Source organism: Scyliorhinus canicula, chromosome 24 (genome assembly GCF_902713615.1).
Source record: "Scyliorhinus canicula chromosome 24, sScyCan1.1, whole genome shotgun sequence".
In the NCBI taxonomy this organism is placed as follows: domain Eukaryota; kingdom Metazoa; phylum Chordata; class Chondrichthyes; order Carcharhiniformes; family Scyliorhinidae; genus Scyliorhinus; species Scyliorhinus canicula.
Genome location: NC_052169.1, coordinates 6,149,084 through 6,173,141, shown reverse-complemented (window position 1 = coordinate 6,173,141; position 24,058 = coordinate 6,149,084). Strand labels below are relative to the sequence as shown.

At 45.1% G+C, this 24,058-nt stretch overlaps 1 protein-coding gene across 5 annotated transcripts in view; it reads right to left on the bottom strand.

Moving 5' to 3' along the window:
- Positions 1-499: 499 nt before the first annotated feature.
- The window catches only part of hmg20a (high mobility group 20A), a 59,059-nt gene continuing 35,500 nt past the window's right edge, over positions 500-24,058 (bottom strand). For 3 of the 5 annotated variants that reach the window (XM_038784223.1, XM_038784226.1, XM_038784225.1), the window contains 8 exons: positions 23,863-24,010; positions 19,605-19,817; positions 18,282-18,414; positions 17,799-17,836; positions 8,471-8,543; positions 7,333-7,548; positions 3,518-3,650; positions 500-1,866 (listed from right to left, as the gene is read on the bottom strand). In XM_038784223.1, coding sequence (XP_038640151.1) covers positions 1,863-1,866; positions 3,518-3,650; positions 7,333-7,548; positions 8,471-8,543; positions 17,799-17,836; positions 18,282-18,414; positions 19,605-19,817; positions 23,863-24,010 — 958 coding nt within the window. In that variant the 3' untranslated portion in view covers positions 500-1,862. Of the gene's footprint in view, positions 1,867-3,513; positions 3,651-7,332; positions 7,549-8,470; positions 8,544-17,798; positions 17,837-18,281; positions 18,415-19,604; positions 19,818-23,862; positions 24,011-24,058 lie in introns of those variants that run through there. The other 2 variants (XM_038784224.1, XM_038784227.1) reach the window with 1 other exon arrangement.

Below are 24,058 nucleotides of genomic sequence, written 5' to 3'. Positions count from 1 at the left end.
AGCTTTCAGAGGCTATCTGGACACCTACGGAACAGCATCCAGATGAGGCAGTGTTTTACTCCTTTAATATGGGGGAGGCCATATGACAAGAATACAATTCTATTTCTATGTTGCCATGATGTCTACGCGTGCATTTTTCTAATGGAGATCACTGGATAGCACTTGGGATTAGGCCACTTCCTCCCCAGTTCATGGGTGAAGACAGTCCATTCTGGGCAGCACGGTAGCACAGTGGTTAGCACTGTTGCATCACAGCGCCAGTGTCTCGGGTTCGATTCCCGGCTTGGGAAACTGTCTGTGTGGCGTCTGCACGTTCTCCCCGTGTCTGCGTGGGTTTCCTCCGGGTGCTCTGGTTTCCTCCCACATGTACCAAAAGACGTGCTGTTAGGTGAACTGGGCATTCTGAATTCTCCCTCTGTGTACCCGATCAGGCGCCGGAGTGTGGCGACTAGGGGATTTTCACAGCAACTTCATTGCAGTGTTAATGCAAGCCTATTTGTGACAATAATAAAGATTATTATTTATTCTTTGGGAGTAAAAGTTCCACCTGAGGTGTACATTCCAAAACACTCAAAAGAGCTTCTGGTACTGAATCAGTTAATCAGTCACATTCACAGCTAAGCACCACAGAAGTTGGCACGATTCTGAAACAATAAGCACAACCTGAGATACAACATGACCCACCCGACCCACTGGCACTGCGTGACCAAGATCCACCTAGGAAATAGGATCCACTTTGGCTCTGATTCAAACACCCGAGTACAACCGGAGAAGCCCCATTGCTATTATGTCAGCCTTTCCCTACAGCAAACCCAGATCAGACAATTCAACACTCTGAAACCCAAGAGTGTTGAAAATAAACCAGCCTCGCTTAAAATGACAGACAAGTCTAGGAGTGTATTCTCTGGGGTTATGCCGCAGTCTCAACAATGATGTGGCTGAGCACCACAAAAACAGCAGCGTTCCCTGCATCATTTAGCTGGTGTTCATGATTTAGATACAATACAATTTGCACCAATTCAATCTCATTTTGGATTTAATGCACTGTAAAGACTGTAATGTTTTTGGTTTCCTCTTCTCATCGGAAGGTGCTTCAGAGGCATTTGATGTGTCCCCTCGCCAAACATGTTCCTTCAAGCAGGAAGAACTGGACAGCAATCAGGAGTGGAGACTCTGGATCATTTTCCTCTTTGCTCACTTTAGGAGAGCGGAGGCCAATTGCAGCACCACTACTTAGTTGAGATCTGGGAAGCCAGCGCAGATCAGGAACCGAATGTGGGCCTTCCCTACTCTGTCTGACTCAGTTCTATGCATTCCAATTCAACCACCGGGGCACTCGGTCAACTTGTTTCAAAAGTTCTGGGCTTGGTAATTGTCAGTATTTCTGAAGAACATCAATTAAAATCGTGAAAAACCAGCTTCATCCAGGAGCTTGTTTCTATGTACATGTTGCCACTTTCAGGGCAGAAGAGGGAAAACAGAGTCCAAAAGAGTCAATAAAAAAAAAGCAATGAATAGATGAATTTGATGATTAAGCACCCAAGACGTCCAATGCCACAAGAGAAGGCCTCACACAAATAATACAGGAACATTTGGCTTGAGTCACCCAGCAAAGGAGGTAGAAGACATCATGCTTCCAGCTAACAAGAGGCAACACAACAGAACCCCTGTAGGACGGCAGATTTATCAGCCCATTGGAAATGGGAGGGGACCCGCAGCTGGGAACAATTCTTCTCCGGGATAGGCTGAGATCCAAAGCCTCAGACAGTAGCTGCCATTTCATTCCCATTGCAAGTCTATAAGTGGCACCTTCCATCCAGATGTGTGAACAGACGCTGATGCCTCCATAGTCAATCACCATTTCAACTGGATATAGGGGGCAAGCGGGAAGGGGAAGGGAGAAAAAAAGCAATTTAAAACATTTTTTACAAGTTTCATTCAGATTTATAACCTGTCAAATTTTTCATAATCTAACCAGAATTAGAACATTGAAACCTTTCTGGTTAATTATCCAACATTTCTTCCCCCTTCACATCTGGTTTCAGCCCCGATCCAGCAATATTTTGAAAACATGCAGGCATTAAATTTTAAAACAATGTTACATTGCTATGTTTTAACCATGAGTCTATCCACACACACCAACCCCCCCCCCCCCCCCCTCCCTCAATGATGGAATCAATTTCTTGCAGGGTCGGGGTCAAGTTCCATAGGTGTCAGCCGTCATGCTGCACCTCATCCAGGGATTTTGTGGCTTGTTGGAAGTTCCCATGGTTTCAAGTTCTGCATTTATTTTCTAAAAGGAAAAGCACAGGGGGGACCCCCAGCCATGTTAGGGTCACCTTCCAAAAGGAACCCGCAAACCTCCATTTCAATGATCCGTTTCTGCAGTTCTTCTGCTCGATTCCGGCAGGCCTATTATTTAGAATTCATTTGTGGGGTACGGGTGTCGCTTCCGAGGCCAGCATTTATTGCCCACCCCTGATTGCCTTTGACAAGGCGGTGGTAAACCGCTGCAATTCATTTTGGTCGGTACACCCACGCCACTGTGAGGGAGGGCATTCCTGGATTGTGACCATTGTGACATTGCACAAGTCAGAGATTGCCGCTCATTTTATGTATTTATGTATTGTGCCCTTTTATGTATTTTCTTTTTATTTTATTTTATTTTCATGTACTAAATGATCGGTTTGAGCTGCTCGCGGAAAAATACTTTTCACTGTACCTCGGTACACGTGACAATAAACAAATCCAATCCAATTTTACACAATCCTACGTCAGCTGCAATTCGTCACCAGACAGTCAACTGTGTTGTGTGTTTCTCTTATTTTTGTTATTATGTGCCATTCTGGTAGGTGTACAACACTTGATACAAAATGCTGGTAGTGGCTTCTATGCTAAAAATTGTTTTCACTTGATTTCAGCATTTCATTTTGAGAGGACTGCAATAAAAATAGATGTGTGTGCTCAACCAAACCTCCCAGCTTCCCTGTAACTCCGAAGATTTCAGGGCTTGGAGAGGAGTCCCAGGGCTCAACCTTCAGCCTTCTCAACATTTCAGTCAAGTGGTTGCACTCTTGAATTATTCAGCAACCATCGTATTAGGGGTGGAGGTTGAAATAGGAAATTTCAAGGAGATTGTTGTATATAAAGTATTTTATACGTTTGTACGTCCCTTATTGGTTTGGAGACGGGGATGGGAGAGCAGAGGGGTTAATCTGGTCAGTGGCCTTGGTTTCTGCCAATCATCATGTTATGGTGACAATCATCTTTTGGAGCTTTCGTGCTGTATCTGTAAAGAATTGTTATCCCATGTTGCCCCACACAGCCCCACGGTCCATACTCACTGTACAAATAGCACACTGCAAATATTTCACAGGGTGGATGGTTTTGAATATCAAATAGGGTCTCAATTTAAGAGTCAAACACAGAGATTCACAATAGTCGCCAGCACTCTCACAAAGCATTCAGAAGGGGCAACACACAAAGTGTTCTTGGATGCTGAATACTGCGTCCTCACCTGTCAAGTCGGCTTACTAAGTCGCGCACTGTGGCAATGAGATTCTCATTATTTTGAGGGTTGGATAGAATAATACCGTGTAATTTCCTCATGTAGGAATCAATGGTTTCCAGGGTGGGTGTCTCCCCAGAACCTGTAAAAAGGGGAAAACTTGCACTTATAATAGGGTTACAACAGCATCAGAAAAGAGGCTAGTGTTGCTCTTTTGTCAACTGTCTTGCATTCATAGAAGCATTGAAACATGGAAAATAAGTGCAGTAGGCCACTCGGCCCATTCGAGCCTGCACCACCATTCAATATCATGGCTGATCATGCAAATTCAGTATCCCACTCCTGCTTTCTCTCCATACCCCTTGATCCCTTTAGCCGCAAGAGCCACGTCCAGCTCCCTCATGAATATATCCAATGAACTGGCCCCAAAAACGTTCCGAGGTACAGAATTCCACAAGTTCACAACTCTCTGAGAGAAGAAGTTCTTCCTCGTCTCAACCCTGAATGGCTTACCCATTATTCTTAGGCTGTGACCCCGAGTTCTGGACATCCCCAACATTGGGAACATGAGGGCAGCACGATGGCGCAGTGGTAAGCACTGTAGTCTCACGGTGCCGAGGTCCCAGGTTCGATCCCGGCTCTGGGTCACTGTCCGTGTGGAGTTTGCACATTCTCCCTGTGTTTGCGTGGGTTTCACCCCCACAGCCCAAAGATGTGCAGGCCAGGTGGATTGAACACTCTAAATTGCCCCTTAATTGGAAAAAATGAATTGGGTACTTTAAATTTAAAAAAAACATCGGGAACATTCTTCCCGCATTTAGCCTGTCCAGTCCCATCAGGATTTTATATGTTTCTATGAGATCCCCTCTCATTTTTCTAAACTCCAGTGAGTACAAGCCCAGTCGATCCAGTCTTTCTTTATATGTCAGTCCTGCCATCCCGGGACTTAGTCTGGTGAACCTTCACTGGACACCCTCAATAGCAGGAATGTCCTTCCTCAAACTAGGAGACCAAAACTGCACATAATACTCAAGGTGTGGCCTCACCAAGGCCCTGTATAACTGCAGCAAGACATCCCTGCTCCTATACTCAAATCCTCTCGCTATGAAGGCCAGCATGCCATTAGCTTTCCTCACCGCCTGCTGTACCTGCATGCCAACCCTCACCGCCTGCTGTACCTGCATACCAACCTTCACCGCCTGCTGTACCTGCATGCCAACCTTCAGCGACTGTTCCACCGTGACACCCAGGTCTCGTTGCATTTCCCCTTTTCCTAAACTGCCACCATTCAGATAATAATCGGCCTTCCTGTTTTTGCCACCAAAGTGGATAACCTCACATTTACCCCCTTTAAACAGCGTCTGCCAAGTATTTGCCCACTCAGCCAGCCTGTCCAAGTCACCCTGCAGCCTCTTTCCATCATCCTCACAGCGCACACTGCCACCCAGCTTAGTGTCATCTGCAAATTTGGAGATATTGCATTCAATTCCTTTGTCCAAATCATTCATGTATATTGTGAACAGCTGGGGTCCCAGCACTGAACCCTGCGGTATCCCACTAGTCACTGCCTGCCACTCTGAAAAGGGCCCGTTTATTCTCACTCTCTGTTTCCTGTTTGCCGACCAGTTCTCTATCCACGTCACTACATTACCCCCAATACCATGAGCTTTAATTTTGCTCACTTAGTCTCTTGTGTGGGACACTGTCAAAAGCCTTTTGAAGTCCAAATAGACAACATCCACTGGTTCACCCTTGTCCGCTCTACTGGTCACATCCTCAAAAAATTCCAAAAGATTTGTCAAGCTCAAAAAATTCCAGAAGATTTGTCAAGCTCAATAGATTCCAGACAATTTGTCAAGATTCCTTGCCTTAAAGAATAAGAACCTGCTGACATACCCTCTGCTCCTCCAGTTAACCATTCACTAACGAGGAATACTTGCAGAATATTCAACTATTCAAGTTCAAGCCTAACCAGCTTAACATCCTGTTCCCTCCTGGTGTTCGCACATTCCCAGCAGAAAATTGATTCTGCGTGCTACCTGATGGCAACAGGATCTGGTTTTCCTGTGATGCAGAGAAATGCCCTGTTGGCACTTGAGGCACCCAACTATATTCACATCTTCGGGAAAGGAGAAAATTGGAAAATAAAAATACCCTATTTAGTCAAACTAGGATATGGGTTTAGGAAAAAGATAACACATTCTTCCCAAAAGATTTTTAAAATAGGCTTGTATATCTCTACATTAATCAGTAATAAATAACAAATAAGGAAACATACCATACTGAATCTTCAAAATCTATGATTATCAAAATCACTCCTAATAAAGTGGCTAGAAGGTGCACAGGAAATGGCACAGAGCATCTTATCATTGCATTCCTTTTATTAGCCTCCTCCCTAGTCTGGTTAAGACTGGAGACCCCGCTGATAAGAAATCATGGTGAGAATCTGGTGTGCGCTGGTACACTCCAGGAGAGCAATTGCATCCCTTCATAGAAATCATAGAATCCGTACAGTGCATAAGGAGGCCATTTGGCCCATTGAGTCTGCACTGACCTTCTGAAAGAGCTCTCCACCCAAACCCACTTGCCCACCCTATCCCAATAACTCCCTAACCTAACCTACACATCCCTGGACACTAAGGGACAATTTAGCATGGCCAATCCACCTAACCGTCATCATTTGTTCGTAGCAAGTTCCTTTCTGAGCCATTTGCCGCCACCCTCGTTAACATCAATGGCACAAAGTCTAGTCTAATGTAGCAGTAATCTACTGGCAGTAAATATACACTGCTCGTTTTTAACTTTGAGCACACAGCCCCCATGAGATCAGGTTCAGCTTTTGAAATCTTGGCACCGTTACAGACACTCGATATGGAACATTCCATTCCCAGGGCAATCCTAAATTCCAATTATTCCTCCGACTTTAAAAGTACAAAGGATCCTCGATAACCTACAATCAGACCTTGTCTTCAATGTCATTTCAGCAAAGCTGTACTTGGACTCACGATATTTTGGACTTATAATATCTTTTCAACGGACATTTCTAGTTTACGAAAAGAACATCGACAACAGACAACACCCCGTCATTAGGTGAGCTTTGTGAACAAGCACTGCCTTTTTTTGTTGTTGCCCATTTTCTCCCTTTTTTACTTTGAAAGTGTTTATTCCTATTGGAATGCTTCCTTTAACAGTGGCAGCTTTTTGATTTTGGGCCTAAGTGACCATACCACCTGCATGCCTGTTGTTTTCTTTGTCTGAACCCACATGCACTTTCCAACAGGAATCTTTGGATAGCATTCAGCAGCAAAAATTTGCCGGACTTTCTTACCCCCTCATTCATAAAGGGGCATGAAGACAAACTGTGGTGCCGCAATACCCGTCTTGGCTTCAGACTGGAGGTTGAACATGGAGACTTTCCCATTTGCCTCGGTTTCACAACTAAACTTCCAGATTAACTCTATCCTCACTTTGTCAAAACTATACTGTGGTCTTCGGTGAGTCATACTATCTTCATTCTTCAAACAGTACATCCTCAGCTTACTCCTGGGGTTGAATTACCATGGATCAATCTGAGGAATCCACATAAATGGATTGTCCTCGCCTCTAGGCAGAACATACAAAGTGTACATTGCTCAAGCTTGCTCGTTTTGCCCCTCCTGTGTGCAGCTCTGATCTTGATGCTTCTCCATAGCAATCGCAACATCAAGCGGGCACGAAGGATGCTTATTACATTTATTTTCTATTTATGAAAATGCTTGGCTTGGAAATTATTTCGCCCGTCAAACTTAAAAGCCGACAGTCCTAAATGCTCAAAGACGGAATACCTGGCAATGGTACGGTGGCAAAACTTGATGTTAGTGCTTGCCGCAGGGTATCCAAGTGCTGCTGAAGGACAACGTTCCTGTTTCGTTCCTGCATCACATCAATCTCTAGCTTCTCGACCGCTGTTTTCATGCTCTCCACGTGTTTCTGTAAGGCTGCATTCCTTTCTTCATATTCTATATTGGACTTCCTCAGCTGCCGAAGCTCCCTTTCCCGAGCTGCCATTCAAGAAAAACAAAGTGATTAAATTTTATATTTGGGGTGGGGGTTCAAACGACAATGCAGAAGAAAGAAATGAAAACAAGTGTTAAAATAAACAGCAGTAATTATACCCTGAATTTAAATAGGCTGGGTGGTGTGGAAGAGTAGAAGGACTTGGGGATACAGGTGCACAGAACACAAAAAGCTAATTTAATTCTAGACTTTGGGCGGGATTCCCCAGTTCCCCCGTGACGGTGTTTCTCGGCGGCACACAGTTCGCTGGCAGCGAGATTCTCTCTTCCCGCTGCTCGTCAATGAGAATTCCCATTGAAACCACCCCACGCAGCCGGGAAACCCGCAGGAGGGGGTGTGCTGCCAGCAGGAAAAAATAATCCCAACGTCTGGAGAATTCCGGGCTTCAGTTTAGGAAATATGGAATATAAAAGCCAAGACATAATGATGAACCTATATAAAACCTTAATAGGAGAGATGCAAGGAGAAACTTAAAAAATCCTGTCCTTTCTCAAAAGAATGAGGAAATACAATAAAAATGTTTTAAATTATGAAAGATGGAATAGGGGTAGATAGAAGTAAGGGGTCAAGATCCAAGATTAAATGCAAATTATTTCGAACAGGCAGCACAAGAACATCTGCGTACAGAGTTGTGAGGCTGTGGCATTGACTTCCAGTGTTGATGGTTTAAGCAGAAACTGAACTTTCAAGATTAGACTGGATAGGTTGATGAATGAATTGAAGGGATACTGTAGCACGGTGGGTAAATGTGATGAGGACTAGTTGCTCGCCGGCACAGATAAGTCTGGCCAAAATAAGCAGCTTCAATGTTTTAGCTCTCGATTTATTTCAATGGGAAGCTTAGATGTTATTTCCCCCCGATAATTAAATGCCCTGCGCTATAATATTTATGTTGGCTCTTCCTACCTTTGCTGTGGTCTAAAAATTCCTCAGAGAAAATAGGAATATCCAACACAGATCGATCCTTCAGCTCGCCTTGCTTTTGTAAAAAAAAATGCAGAATCATCATCCATTTTCTATACATCTGGGAAAATCCACTGTTTCCCCCTCCTTTTGTACCTACGCATGTTACCAGGAGTCTATCAGCGTAATCATATAGAAACCAAATTAAACAACTTCCACAAAAACACATTGGAACAAGTTCCACAGGTACATTTTGTGAGACACATTATTTTCTCTTCCCCTCACCTCTCTTTCCATGCCATGTGCTGGAATAGGAGGTTTGGCTGGAGATCTTCTTCCAGGCTCTGCTTATGTCACTCAGTAAAAGGCTTCCAGGAAGCATGCAAGAGTGGCCTGCATACTGCTCAGGAAGTCATTGATATCCCATTTGCCACCCTCCCACGGCACATTTCAGCAATGCTGTGCCATTAACCCCAATGAGCTGCATGTTGTTTTTCTCACAGTGCATCGCTCGGTGAAGGTACATCGTGCTTCTTATCCCAAAGACTATTTACAGAACATGGGGAGCACAAAGCATAAACTCTGCTTTATTGCAAAGATAAATCAATAATCTATTTGAAGGCAAAGATAAGGAAGACACAGGTTTGGCTAAAGAAAAAGATTGGTGCGTTTTCACAGAATTGTCACATGCGTAGACAGGCCATTCGGCCAATCATATCTGCACTGGCTCTCCTGTGCCACTTCCCCAGTCTTCTCTCTGTACCCTGCAGATTCTTACTTTTCAGATAACACTCTAATTCCCTTTTCAAAGCCTCAATGGAAACTGCCTCCACTACACTCGCAGGCAGTGCACTCCAGACCTTAACGCTCAGTGTGCAAGTTCTTCCTCATGCCTCTTTCACTTCTTTTGCCGATTACTTCAAATCTGTGCCCACTTATTCGCAACCTTTTCACGAGTGGGAAGTATGTCCCAGTCTACTCTGGCCAGACACCTCGGGATTTTTTTGAATACCTCGATCAAATTTTCTTTCAGCCTTCTCTTCTCCAAGGAAAACAAATGTATCCATGTTAATGTGATCTCTTGCACTTGCAAGCACCCACTGGTTTCAGGGTTGGTTATCAGAAGCAGCGTTGGTCTTGTACGGACCCCGACATTTCATTGACTAAATACTATCTACTTAATCTGGTGTCAAATTCACCTAGGTACGATTGTTGAGAGTCACATTTGCATCGCGTAATATAAAAATAGTTGACAAAATGGTCAGTAATCAGCTATCACGCCTGCATCAATGACCTATAATTGAATCTACTCAGGACTGTGCGTAATTCCACAGGATACACAGTCTTAATGTTTACTGATAAAGCTAGCCCTGGCCCAAGCGCAAAACACAAAAAAAAACAAAGTTTAATCCATGGGGATAACGAGTGGAACCGTGTCACTCCACTTTGTTAATGGGCCAACATTCTACAATTTATTTCTGCAACATCAATTCTGGCAAACAACAGCATTCAATGAATTTCTGTCCAGAACATCATTTCAAGATGTCACCATAATGAACAAAAAGCAATTCCTATTTCGTGGAAATAGCACATCCCTCTGCGGAGATGCTGTCACTTCCAAGTTAGTGAAAGCCAACCTTGCAGTCCACAGGGCTTTCTTTAAACTCTTTCTTGCTTCATTCTAGGAAATGCAGAGCCTACTTCTGATCCGTTGTGCAAACATTTTCAGCCATGTCATTTGTTGACCTTAACCCCATTATAATTTGGCTACACCTCTTTGTTTTTTTCTCAATTTGATTTCTATCTCCCTCACTCCCCATTCTTCATTCTTTTTTAAAATAAATTTAGAGTACCCAATTATTTTTTTCCAATTAAGGAGCAATTTAGCATGGCCAATCCACCTACCCTGTACATCTTTGGGTTGTGGGGGTGAAACCCACGCAGAGACGGGGAGAATTCTACACGGACAATGACCTGGGGCCGGGATTGAACCCAGGTCCTCAGCGCTGTAGGCAGCGGTGCTAAGCACTGCGTCGCCGTGCCGCCCTCTCCTCATTCTTCATTCGTCAGCCGTGGTCGTGGCTGAGGGTGTTGCAGCATCCTCTGCTGCATGCACCTAGAGTGTAACATTTCACCAAACCCGACTGTGTGAAAGGCTTCAGTGGAAGCTGCGTCTGTTCCTGGGCTGTTACCAGTCTGTGTTTATGAGGACACTGCTAGAAATTTCCCAAAGGTAAGCTGACCCACAAAAGAAACGTAAAAACATGAAATCCCATGTTTCGGATTTATTTCTCTGCTTTTAATGCGAAGATCTTTCCTTTTCGATTTAAAAAATCTGAAGCCACAATAACACCCATCGTCACTGCTCCCTGTTTGTTTTGGGGAAAAGGTGGTGTTTTCAACTATTTCACAATTGCCAATATCTTTCTTTACAAAATTGCAGAGTAACTGCTTCTGATTTAAGAAACTAACATTTATGTCACACCAGTGCCTCATTCGTAGGTGATTCTTCAGGTGTGGATATGGCGAAATGAGCAGTGTCGCTATCACTTTGTGATTCATTCATGACTCAAGGAATCAAAGATTTTTTAAATGCTCACAATTCAAAAGGAACTTTAAAGATTATAATCTGGGTTTGAATTAGTACCATTGGTTGAACATGAGCAGAAAGAGGAGCAGCACCGTGACACAGTGGTTAGCACTGCTGCCTCACAGAGCCAGGGACCCTAGTTCAATTCCATTTTTGGGGGACTGTCTGTGAGGTGTTTGCACATTCTCCCTGCGTCTGCGTGGGTTAACTCCCACTGTCCAAAGATGTACAGGTTAGGTGGATTGGCCATGCTAAATTGCCCCTTAGTGTTCAAAAAAGATGTGTAGGTTAGGTTAAGGGATTATTGGGACAGGGAAGATGAGTGGGTTTGAGTGAAGTGCTCTTTCAGAGGGTCAGTGCAGCAGTGATTATGATGCGCTTAAGTCTATGGAGAGTGAGGGGCCACACGGTGGCAAAGTGGTTAGCACTGCTGTCTTGCGGCGCCAAGGATCCAGGTTCGATCCTGGCCTGAGGTTACTGCCTGTGTGGAGTGTGCACATTCTGCCCGTGCCTGCGTAGGTCTCACCCCCACAACCCAAAGGTGTGCAGGGTAGGTGGATTGGCCACGCTAAATTGCCCCCTTAATTGGATTTTTTTTTTTAAAAGTCTATGGTAGCACAGTGTTGGCACTGTTGCTTCACAGCTCCAGCGCCCCAGGTTCGATTCCTGGCTTGGGTCACTGCCTGTGTGGAGTCTGCACGTTCTCCCCGTGTCTGCATGGATTTCCTCCGGGTGCTCTGGGTTCCTTCCACAGTCCAAAGATGCCCGGTTAGGTGGATTGGCCATGCTAAATTGTTCAAAAAGTTTAGGTGGAGTTACTGAGTTACAGGGATAGGTGGAGGTGTGGATTTGGGTGGGGTGCTCTTTCTAAGGACTGGTGCAGATTCGATGGGCCGAATGGCCTCTTTCTGACCTGTAAAATCTATGATTCTATGGAGGGTGGAAGGTGGGTCTGGGCCAGGAAAGCACTGGGATAGTGGAGTCTGGGGGTGACCAACACATGAATGCAGGTTTCAGCAGTAGATGGAATGAGGTAGGGATAGAAATGCGGTTTTAACTCTATCCTGATCATAACCATGGTGTCAGGAGCTCAGGCATTTTCCACTAAGGAAAAGAACTCTATGGAGATCCTATGTGTTTAAACGGCGAGGACTCTGCCCAGTGCAGCTCCCAACATAGAAGAGAGGGACTGATTGTCTGTTTTTAACTGGAGCAATGTGAGCAGCACTGTCATTGTCTTCAACATCCTGCACTAGGAAAATCAACCGGGCTTCCTGCATCTGATTGGAATCCAAGTTAGAAAGAACACAGAGTTGTATGTCAGAAGAGAGGAGGATTGTTCCTTGCTATAATACCTCCACAGATATATTAATCCACTTGCGCTTGTCCCCTGACCTCATGAATGAACATAGAACATAGAACGATACAGCGCAGTACAGGCCCTTCGGCCCACGATGTTGCACCGACATGGGAAGTCAAAAACTAAAGGCCATCTAACCTACACTATGCCATTATCATCTATATGCTTATCCAATAAACTTTTAAATGCCCTCAATGTTGGCGAGTTCACTACTGTTGCAGGTAGGGCATTCCATGGCCTCACCACTCTTTGCGTAAAAAACCTACCTCTGACCTCTGTCCTATATCTATTACCCCTCAATTTAAGGCTATGTCCCCTCGTGCTAGCCACCTCCATCCGCGGGAGAAGGCTCTCACTGTCCACCCTATCTAACCCTCTGATCATTTTGTATGCCTCTATTAAGTCACCTCTTAACCTTCTTCTCTCTAACGAAAACAACCTCAAGTCCATCAGCCTTTCCTCATAAGATTTTCCCTCCATACCAGGCAACATCCTGGTAAATCTCCTCTGCACCCGTTCCAAAGCTTCCACGTCCTTCCTATAATGAGGCGACCAGAACTGTATGCAATACTCCAAATGCGGCCGTACCAGAGTTTTGTACAGCTGCAACATGACCTCATGGCTCCGGAACTCAATCCCTCTACCAATAAAGGCCAACACACCATAGGCCTTCTTCACAACCCTATCAACCTGGGTGGCAACTTTCAGGGATCTATGTACATGGACACCGAGATCCCTCTGCTCATTCACACTACCAAGAATTTTACCATTAGCCAAATATTCCGCATTCCTGTTATTCTTTCCAAAGTGAATCACCTCACACTTCTCACGGTAGCATGGTGGTTAGCATCAATGCTTCACAGCTCCAGTGGTCCCAGGTTCGATTCCCGGCTGGGTCACTGTCTGTGTGGAGTCTGCACGTCCTCCCTGTTTGTGCGTGGGTTTCCTCCGGGTGCTCCGGTTTCCTCCCACAGTCCAAAGATGTGCGGGTTAGGTGGATTGGCCATGATAAATTGCCCGTAGTGTAAGGTTAATGGGGGGATTGTTGGGTTACCGGGTATACGGGTTACGTGGGTTTAAGTAGGGTGATCATTGCTCGGCACAACATCGAGGGCCGAAGGGCCTGTTCTGTGCTGTACTATGTTCTATGTTCTCCACATTAAACTCCATTTGCCACCTCTCAGCCCAGCTCTGCAGCTTATCTATGTCCCTCTGTAACCTGCAACATCCTTCCGCACTGTCTACAACGCCACCGACTTTAGTGTCGTCTGCAAATTTACTCACCCATCCTTCTGCGCCCTCCTCTAGGTCATTTATAAAAATGACAAACAGCAACGGCCCCAGAACAGATCCTTGTGGTACGCCACTCGTAACTGAACTCCATTCTGAACATTTCCCATCAACTACCACTCTCTGTCTTCTTTCAACTAGCCAATTTCTGATCCACATCTTTAAATCACCCTCAATCCCCAGCCTCCGTATTTTCTGCAATAGCCGACCGTGGGGAACCTTATCAAACGCTTTACTGAAATCCATATACACCACATCAACTGCTCTACCCTCGTCTACCTGTTCAGTCACCTTCTCAAAGAACTCGATAAGGTTTGTGAGGCATGACCTACCCTTCACAAAACCATGCTGACTATCCCTAATCATATTATTCCTATCTAGATGATTATAAATCGTATCTTTTATAATCCTCTCCAAGACTTTACCCACCACAGACGTTAGGCTCACCGGCCTATAGTTACCGGGGTTATCTCTACTCCCCTTCTTAAACAAAGGGACCACATTTGCTATCCTCCAGTCCTCTGGCACTATTCCTGTAGCCAATGATGACCTAAAAATCAAAGCCAAAGGCTCAGCAATCTCTTCCCTGGCTTCCCAGAGAATCCTAGGATAAATCCCATCAGGCCCCGGGGACTTATCTATTTTCACCTTGTCCAGAATTGCCAACACTTCTTCCCTACGCACCTCAATGCCATCTATTCTAATAGCCTGGGTCTCAGCATTCTCCTCCACAATATTATCTTTTTCTTGAGTGAATACTGACGAAAAGTATTCATTTAGTATCTCGCTTATCTCCTCAGCCTCCACACACAACTTCCCACCACTGTCCTTGACTGGCCCTACTCTTACCCTAGTCATTCTTTTATTCCTGACATACCTATAGAAAGCTTTTGGGTTTTCCTTGATCCTACCTGCCAAAGACTTCTCATGTCCCCTCCTTGCTCGTCTCAGCTCTCTCTTTAGATCCTTCCTCGCTTCCTTGTAACTATCAAGCGCCCCAACTGAAACTTCATGCCTCATCTTCACATAGGCCTCCTTCCTCCTCTTAACAAGAGATTCCACTTCTTTGGTAAACCACGGTTCCCTCGCTCGACCTCTTCCTCCCTGCCTGACTGGTACGTACTTATCAAGAACATGCAATAGCTGTTCCTTGAACAAGCTCCACATATCCAGTATGCCCAACCCTTGCAGCCTACTTCTCCAACCTACACATCCTAAGTCATGTCTAATGGCATCATAATTGCCCTTCCCCCAGCTATAACTCTTGACCTGCGGGGTATACTTATCCCTTTCCATCACTAACGTAAAGGTCACCGAATTGTGGTCACTGTTTCCAAAGTGCTCACCTACCTCCAGATCTAACACCTGGCCTGGTTCATTACCCAAAACCAAATCCAATGTGGCCTCGCCTCTTGTTGGCCTGTCAACATATTGTGTCAGGAAACCCTCCTGCACACATTGTACAAAGAACGACCCATCTAATGTACTCGAACTATATCTTTTCCAATCAATATTTGGAAAGTTAAAGTCTCCCATAACAACTACCCTGTTAATTTCGCTCTTTTCCAGAATCATCTTCGCCATCCTTTCCTCTACATCCCTAGAACTATTAGGTGGCCTATAGAAAACCTCTCCTTTCCTGTTTCTAACCTCAGCCCATACTACCTCGGGAGAAGAGTCCCCATCTAGCATCCTTTCCGCCACCGTAATACTGTCCTTGACTAGCAGCGCCACACCTCCCCCTCTTTTGCCCCCTTCTCTGAGCTTACTAAAACACCTAAACCCCGGAACCTGCAACAACCATTCCTGTCCCTGCTCTATCCATGTCTCTGAAATGGCCACAACATCGAAGTCCCAGGTACCAACCCATGCTGCCAGTTCCCCTACCTTATTTCGTATACTCCTGGCATTGAAGTAGACACACTTCAAACCACCTACCTGAACACTGGCACCCTCCTGCGAAGTCAAATCTGTGCTCCTGACATCTATACTCTCAATCTCCCATACCCCAAAACTACAATCCAGGTTCCCATGCCCCTGCTGAACCCCCCAAAGAGCACTAACAAATCTCCCCCCCAGGATATTGGTGCCCCTCAGGTTCAGATGTAGACCATCCTGTCTATAGAGGTCCCACCTTCCCCAGAAAGAGCCCCAGTTATCCAGAAATCTGAATCCCTCCCGCCTGCACCATCCCTGTAGCCACGTGTTTAATTGCTCTCTCTCCCTATTCCTCATCTCACTATCAGGTGGCACAGGCAACAACCCAGAGATAACAACTCTGTTCTCGCTCTGAGCTTCCATCCTAGCTCCCTAAAGGCCTGCCTAACATCCTTGTCCCCTTTCCTACCTATGTCATTAGTGCCAATGTGGACTACGACTTGGGGCTGCTCCCCCTCCCCCTTAAGGACCCGGAAAACACGATCCGAGACATCACGTACCCTTGCACCTGGGAGGCAACATACCAAACGTGAGTCTCTCTCGCTCCCACAAAATCTCCTATCTGTGCCCCTGACTATTGAGTCCCCAATTACTAATGTTCTACTCCTTTCCCCCCTTCCCTTCTGAGCAACAGGGACAGACTCTGTGCCAGAGGCCCGTACCCCATGGCTTACCCCTGGTAAGTCCCCCCCCCCACAAGTATCCAAAACGGTATACTTGTTACTCAGGGGAACGACCGCAGGGGGTCCCTGCACTGACTGCTTCTTCCCAGTCCCTCTTACAGTTACCCATCTATCTCCAGTCTTTGGTCTAACTACTTCCCTGAAGTTCCTATCTATGACCCCCTCTGCCTCCCGAATGATCCGAAGTTCATCCAGCTCAAGCTCCAGGTCCCTAACACGGTTTTTGAGGAGCTGGAGTTGGGTGCACTTCCCACAGATGAAATCAACAGGGACACTGATGGTGTCCCTCACCTCAAACATTCTGCAGGAGGAGCATTGTACTGCCTTCCCTGACATCACCTCTAGATTTAAAAAAAACAAGAAAAATAAAAATAAAGGAAGAGCTTACCTGGTATTCCCTCAAACCCTGCTCCCGCTGAAAGGTAAGCAAATTTAAAGGCACTCACTCACCTTCAGGACAGGCTCCTGCGCCCGCTTGGGCGGGGGTTTTGGTTCATAGGGGGAGGTAGGGTGGGAAACACTGACAAAGTGTTTCAGGTTTAACTGTCACTTGACAACAGCCCCTCCACAAACCACCTTCAAATTAGGCTGACCGCTGGTGAATGAAGAATGGTCAAGTGGGGCCGGTACTGGGAGACAGCTGCTGCCTATAGAACTGTAGTCCAGTGACTTCAGTAAAAGAAGCCCAAAAAACTGGTGGCGTGGTCAACTGTAAATTGCCGTCCTCCCCAGTGGTGGCTATTCTGCTTGGAGATGTGAAGATGAACAGATTTGATTGAGGTGTTCAAAATTATTTTTTATTATATTATTAAAAAATAATTTTAGAGTACCCAATTAATTTTTTCCAATTAAGGGGCAATTTAGCATGGCCAATCCACCTAACCTGCACATTTTTGGGTTGTGTGGGCGAAACCCACGCAAACATGAGGAGAACGTGCAAACTCCACACGGACAGTGGCCCAGAGCCAGGATCGAACCTGGGACCTCAGCGCCGTGAGGCAACAGCACTAACCACTGCGTCACCGTGCTGCCCAAGGTGTTCAAAATTATGAGGGGTGTGCACAGAGAAGCTAAGGAGAAACTGCTCTCACCAGCGGAAAGTTTAAGAACCAGAGGATGCCGATTTAAGGCGATTGGCCAAAAGCTGCAGCCATGGCGTGAAGAATAACCTTCTACTCGGTGTGCGGTTAGATTTCTGGGATGTGCTGCCTGTGAGTACGGTGGAGGCAGATTCAATCGAGGCCTTCAAGAGAATTGGACAATTGTCTGAAGAGAGAAGATTTGCAGGGAAAAGGAAGGGCTGTGGGACAGAGAGCCGGCAAGGACACAACAGTGCTCTAACCATTCTACAATTCTATGGTGTTCAATAACAATAAATGCAAATCTATTCTATTTTCCAGGTGTATTTTTTAATACATTCGTCATTTCTTAACTCTTGTGCTGGTAAAAGTAATGAATTAGCAGTCCTACCTCGGCAACAGGAATGTTATTAGCTCGGGATCCTTCATCTAAAGGACAGAGGAGATATAAAAAAATAATAATAAAATGCCATTTGTGTTAGTACTCAAAGGAATCAACCCATTGACAATGTGAGGCCTTAATGTTAGTTTGGTATTTGGTTTAAATCAGAGGACAAGACAAATAAATGCATTTTTCTTTTGGTGAATTTCATCCTTCTCTCCTGAACACAGCTATTGTTGGTTCTCTGAACCCGATCTTTACATCCTGGGATGCAGCCAACTGAGGAAGAGTTGTGCCTGAAGTTGTCTTTACTGGTCTCATGTGAAATTGCCTAAAAGTTGTACAGCGGTCTGGCATAAGGAAACACAGCAACAAAACAAAAAGGGGGGGGGGTTAAAAGAAACGGAATTTCGGGTTTTGACAGGATTCAGCTGTACCCGGAATTAAACCACTGACAGCACTTCAGTGAGCAACAAGCCTCCCTACTTTTACCTTGACTCAGTCCCTTTGTGTGTCGTTTGTCATCTGCTTTCTGGCTGAACCGTTTGTAAGCCTCGGTTTGTTGGTATTGCTCCAGCTCCTTCATGTAGCGCTCTTTGTCTTTCTCCGCCTCATCTAAATAGTGCTGGATAGACAGAACAGACTGATTATGACACACAAAGGGTTTATAGAGATGGGATGCATTTGGAATTTACAGTGTTGGGAGCTAAGCAGAGAACACTAGACTGATCACATATTCACCTAGATAACAACTAACACACAACTACCACAGACAGACAAATTGAGTATTCACACAGGCACACAGTGATGAAGAATATATGCACGCAGTGCTCTCACAGTGATCTCTACTTGGTTCGTGCATGATTTCTACAAGTGTGAAAAATCATAATGAACCATATAAATTCCCCAGTCACTTTCATTACTGTAGACATCTTTATTGCTAAATGTAAGCGGACAGGCCACCTTGATGGTACAACGTGCCCTTGTACCAACACATAACCTGCTGCAGATCGATGATTCCCAAAAGGAGGCATTTATTTAATTCCAACCACTGCAAAGTACAAGCCATTCCCCGTCTTGTTCTCATTCTTCACCGCCCTTGAAGTTCTCAAAACCCATCATATAACTGAAGCTTTCCAATTTATCTTTTCTTTAATAATCTTTATTGTCACAAGTAGGCATATATTAACTCTGCAATGAAGTTACTGTGAAAAGCCTCTAGTCGCTACATTCCGGTGCCTATTCGGGCACAAAGAGGGAGAATTCACAATGTCCAATTCACCTAACAAGCATGTCTTTCAGGACTTGTGGGAAGAAACCGGAGCGCCAGGAGGAAACCCACGCAGACACGGGGAGAACGTGCAGACTCCGCACAGGCAGTGACCCAAGCAGGGAATCGAACCTGGAACCCTGGAGCTGTGAAGCAACAGTGTTACCCACTGTGTTACCGTGCTGCCCTCATCTCCTCATCCCCTTCACCTTGATGCTGTCCCCAAATAGGGGCCTCGGTTCAGTACTCACGGCCCTCAAAAGTTTTGTTTTCGGTGGGTGGGTGAGTGGGGAATTTTAGCTCTACTGCATAAATGTTAGATTGGTTTACAATGAGAGTTTACCATGTGGACCTGGAGACTTGTGGCACAGCACACCAATGGGCTACATCTTCAAGCCACCCATCCCACATGTTCATGTGGTCCTGTTAAAGCTCTGCTGCTACAGATAAATATTACAAGATTGTAACCATGGTCAGATGAGGTTTGCAGTTGTGGGAATTCAGTTGTGCCCAACATTAGATACAAGCGTTGTTCAACTCGGTACCTGCTTATCATCTGCAGGAAGTTTACTCCATTCATTCCCTAACATTCTGGTGATTTCGGAAAAGGGAACATCTGGCCGCTGTGCTCGAAGCTGCTCCCGACGTTCATTGAGGAATCTCACATAGCCAGTCAGTGGAGCTTTAGGCGCATTGCTGTCCTTGGTTGCTTTTTTCCTTTTTCTTCCTTTGGGCCAGCCCCCTTTCTTGCCAGTTTTCTGTTTAACAACACAAAGACAGCCTGCTTTACAATGTCAAAGAGACCGAGTAGCGGCAGAAGGCACTTTAAACAAAATCCCCGTTGCAGTGAAAGTTCCCAACATCATACAGCACATTACAAGCAGTAGCTCGATACCAGAGCCCCATCAAAAAAAACAAACCAACCCATGTGCATCTCAGATTAGGATCTGTCCCTCACCAGCTGGATCACCTCTATTTTTCCATTCACTTATCCAGCTTGCCATTTCATGCAAAACGGCAACTTAACTTATTTCAAGTCCAATCTACTGTGACCACAGAAAGATTAGCGAAGCGGGAATGAATCAAACCAACCCAGTACAGTATTCAAAGATGCTCATTTATTTATTGGAGCAAACATTTCAGTCTTTGCTCTCACAAAGCTCCATTAACCAGCTCCCTTTCTGGGCAACTATTTAAAAAATTGTTTTTAGAGTACCCAATTAGATATTTTTTTCCAATTAAGGGGCAATTTAGCGTGGCCAATCCACCTACCCTGCACATATTTGGGTTGTGGGGGTAAAACCGACGCAGACGTGGGGAGAATGTGCAAACTCCACACGGACAGTGACCCAGGCTGGGATTCGAACCCGGGTCCTCAGCACCGCAGTCCCAGTGCTAACCACTGCACCATACGTCGCCCCTCTTTCTGAGCAACGAAAGGGCAGATAGAAGAATTGAACACATACAGGTATTCTGCTTAAGACACTGCCAAGACCAAGTCATAGAACAAAGAACGCCACAAATTCAATTCCCAGTTTGTGCTGAGTTAGCTGATCTTAGCCAAGTTACTACTGATACCCTGGGCAGTCTGAGGAAGGCAGGAGGTAAGGGAACTAGAGTTCCCATTGCTAATCGCTTTGTCCCAACCATTCTCAAAATGCTGAGTGAGAAGGATATTTGGTTCAGGTGTGGTATCGCCCACTGTTCAATCGCATGCCATTTACACTGCTATGGGGAAAGTGACAACTGGGCAATGCCCTAGAAGCCAGCTGTGGTACTTGAAAGAATAGAAATAATTGCAATATTTAACGTTTTGCTAGATAGTGACTGCATTACAAGCTTTATGTACAGTTTTGATAAATAACCTCAAACTATGAGCACAATATAATTTCACAGGCATTTTACTACACTCCCCACAGGGAGGAGGATCGACACCTACTGAAAGTCCAAATTATGCTTGATTCACTTTTGCACCCTTTTCTGAAATGGTATTTAAAATTTTCCCAATTTCACTCTAACCACAGAGCTGCCGATCATGTTACACATAGAAATGTTGGGAGGCTGCAAATATATTATGTCTGTAATACATACAAGAAAGATAAGCAGGGTGAAAATCATGAGGTCACCAATGTGATTTTAAACACAAAGGCATGCACTGTACTGAACAACAAAAGGCTTACACAGTGTGCAATACTTCAAATGCTCATCACTGCTCCATCATGCTAGATCGACTTCATTGAACACACAGTGAATTAATGTGACTCTTTTCCGGTGTGAATTCTGTGTTCATCAATGTAAAGGACATCAATGCTGGGGAACAGAACCATTTCAGGCACAAAGTGCCAACCTTTGAGTACTCACAGGTCAGGTGAGGCACAGTGAGGTGCAGAGATGTGTACCTCTGATTGTACTAATGTGTCATTTTTGTCTCCAGCAAACAGCTTTTGGCCACTCTGATGGAGCAAATGTTAATTTCCAGCCAAGCCAGGGAGTGTTTTACGCCGTTAGCATGACAGGGAGTAACTCTCACAGCTGGGAGACAAAGACTTTCATCCCACCAGACTGAGTTCGATTTCAACATTGATCTCAACGACCAGCTCCCCAGTGTTCCAGCTATTATCCACTCCCCAAGTAACTCATTTGAGTCAGAGGGTCAATGAACTCTCCACTTGGCTGAGCTGCTGGCAATTCATTGATTTAGAGAGGGAAATAATCTGAAGGTAAATCCATCAGTCGTACTCCTAGCCGTCAACATAAGAGTTAGTTAGCCCACATGGAAATAGTGCAGGAATACAAGTGATCAGGAGAAAAGCTAGCTCCCCTTTATTACAACGCAAATGTGCCACTTGACAGTGAGCCACACAGTCCAGAGGATGCTGGTCCAATTCCTGGTCTGTGAGGAAGTCTGTCAGCTAAGGCAGCAGCTGAAGAGCCATAACTGGCCTCAGGATCACCGAGCTAAATTAGATTTTTTATTAAATCGCCCTGGTGCCCCATGGAGTCATTCCAGAAGAGAACAATAGAAAATGTAGGAAATAGATTTCTTTAACCATCGAACTGGATTTAAACAATTTTTGCTCAAAAAATCCTTCGCGGGGGGCGGTATGTGGTGCAATGGATAGCACTGGGACTGCGGCGCTGAGGACCTGGGTTCGAATCCCGGCCCTGGGTCACTATCCGTGTGGAGTTTGCACATTCTCCCCATGTCTGCGTGGATTTCACCCCCACAACCCAAAGATGTGCAGGTTAGGTGGATTGGCCACGCTAAATAAATTGCCCCTTAATTGAAAACAAAAAGAATTGGGCACTCTAATTTTATATTTTTTAAAAATCCTTTGCTGAAAAATTACAATTTTACAGAATTAAAGCTGGACATCTAGCTTGAACCTTCATGAATCAAAAAGATGAATCTTTGCAGGGTAAAATGGACAAGTAGTTGGTAAATGGCTGATCGAATAATGAAGTGTACTGAAACAATGGAAGTCCATTTTATTCCTACGTTTGTGTTGAATTGACTGATTTCAGACAGAGCAATAGTAAGGATGTTCCTCCCAGTCATAGTGTAGCCAAGTAACAGAAGGAAAACAAACAGCCCGCCTGGATACTTGTACCCAATCACTGTCCAGTCACTCCTGATGGGGAGTGTCCACATATAGGTGCTAGGTCACGACCGAAATATGCAACTTGGGTGAAGTACAAAAGGAACTGCTACTGTCATGGTTACCAAAAAGTACCCAGTTAATTTGATCCAATTAAGGGGAAATTTAGTGTGGCCAGCCCACCTACCCTGCACATCTTTGGGTTGTGGAGGTGAGACCCACGCAGACACGGGAGATTGTGCAAACTCCCGATGGACAGTGATTCTGGGCCGGGATTGAACCTGGATCCTCGCCGCCCTGAGGCTGCAGTGCTAACCAGTGCGCCACCGTGCCGCCCTGGTTACCATAATCTAAGTACGAAACAGAATTTTGTGGAGGAGATCAAAGGGAAGCCCTTAGGGCCCAGATATATACTTTTTTCTTCCCTTTGGTTAGCACTGCTGTCTCACAGCACCGAGGACCCGGGTTCAATCCTGACCCCAGGTCACTCTCTGCTTCTCTATCTCACTTTCCTCCTTTTAAGACACTCCACAAAATATATATATATATTTTAAATAAATTTAAGAGTACCCAATCATTTTTTCCTTTCCAACAAAGGGGCAATTTAGCGTGGCCAATCCACCTACTCTGCACATCTTTGGGTTGTGGGGGTGAAATCCACGGAGACAGGGAGAGAATGTGCAAACTCCACACAGACAGTGGCCCGGGGCCAGGATCGAACCTGGATCCTCACGCCATTAAGACTACCGTCCACCCCTACACTCACCAAGCTGTTTATTTTGATAATAGTTCAACCTTATTTGAAATCCAGATTATGCTGTGCCAACCCTTTGCCTTTCCGAAATCTGCTCATAAGCCCCTCGAGTGAGAAAAAAAATGGAAGTGTGCCCCCAACCCCAAGCGAAAAGGTTGGACAAGCCTGAGCTAGGGCTCTTTGATCTTTTTCCACATGACTCCAACCTGTCCCTTCCTTATTACTTTTATTTCCATTTCATGTTCACCTTGTTCAATTATTTCATTAAATTCTCTTAGATGGCATTAAAGACTTAATTTGAATTTACCCAAATTAATTGTCACAGAAATGTGAATTTTTTTTTTTTTTGCAAGGAAAAAAATTAATAGGATTATTTGCGCTGGAGGAAACAATACTTTTACTGTGCTGTTTAGCAACTCAGCGATGAACACAGATGGTTTTCACACTCACCTCCTCCTCACTTCTTTGCTCATTGCTGTCTGCTGCCTGAGGGGACTCATTCTGTAATAACTGCACCTGCGACAGATCCTCCACAAACTCTGGATTGTTCAGGGACTGAGACACCCCTGAACTGTATGAGCCTTCTGGGCCTGAAAAACTACATTAGAAAGGAAAAGGGTTTAAAGTCTGCTGTGCGAAGGAGGTC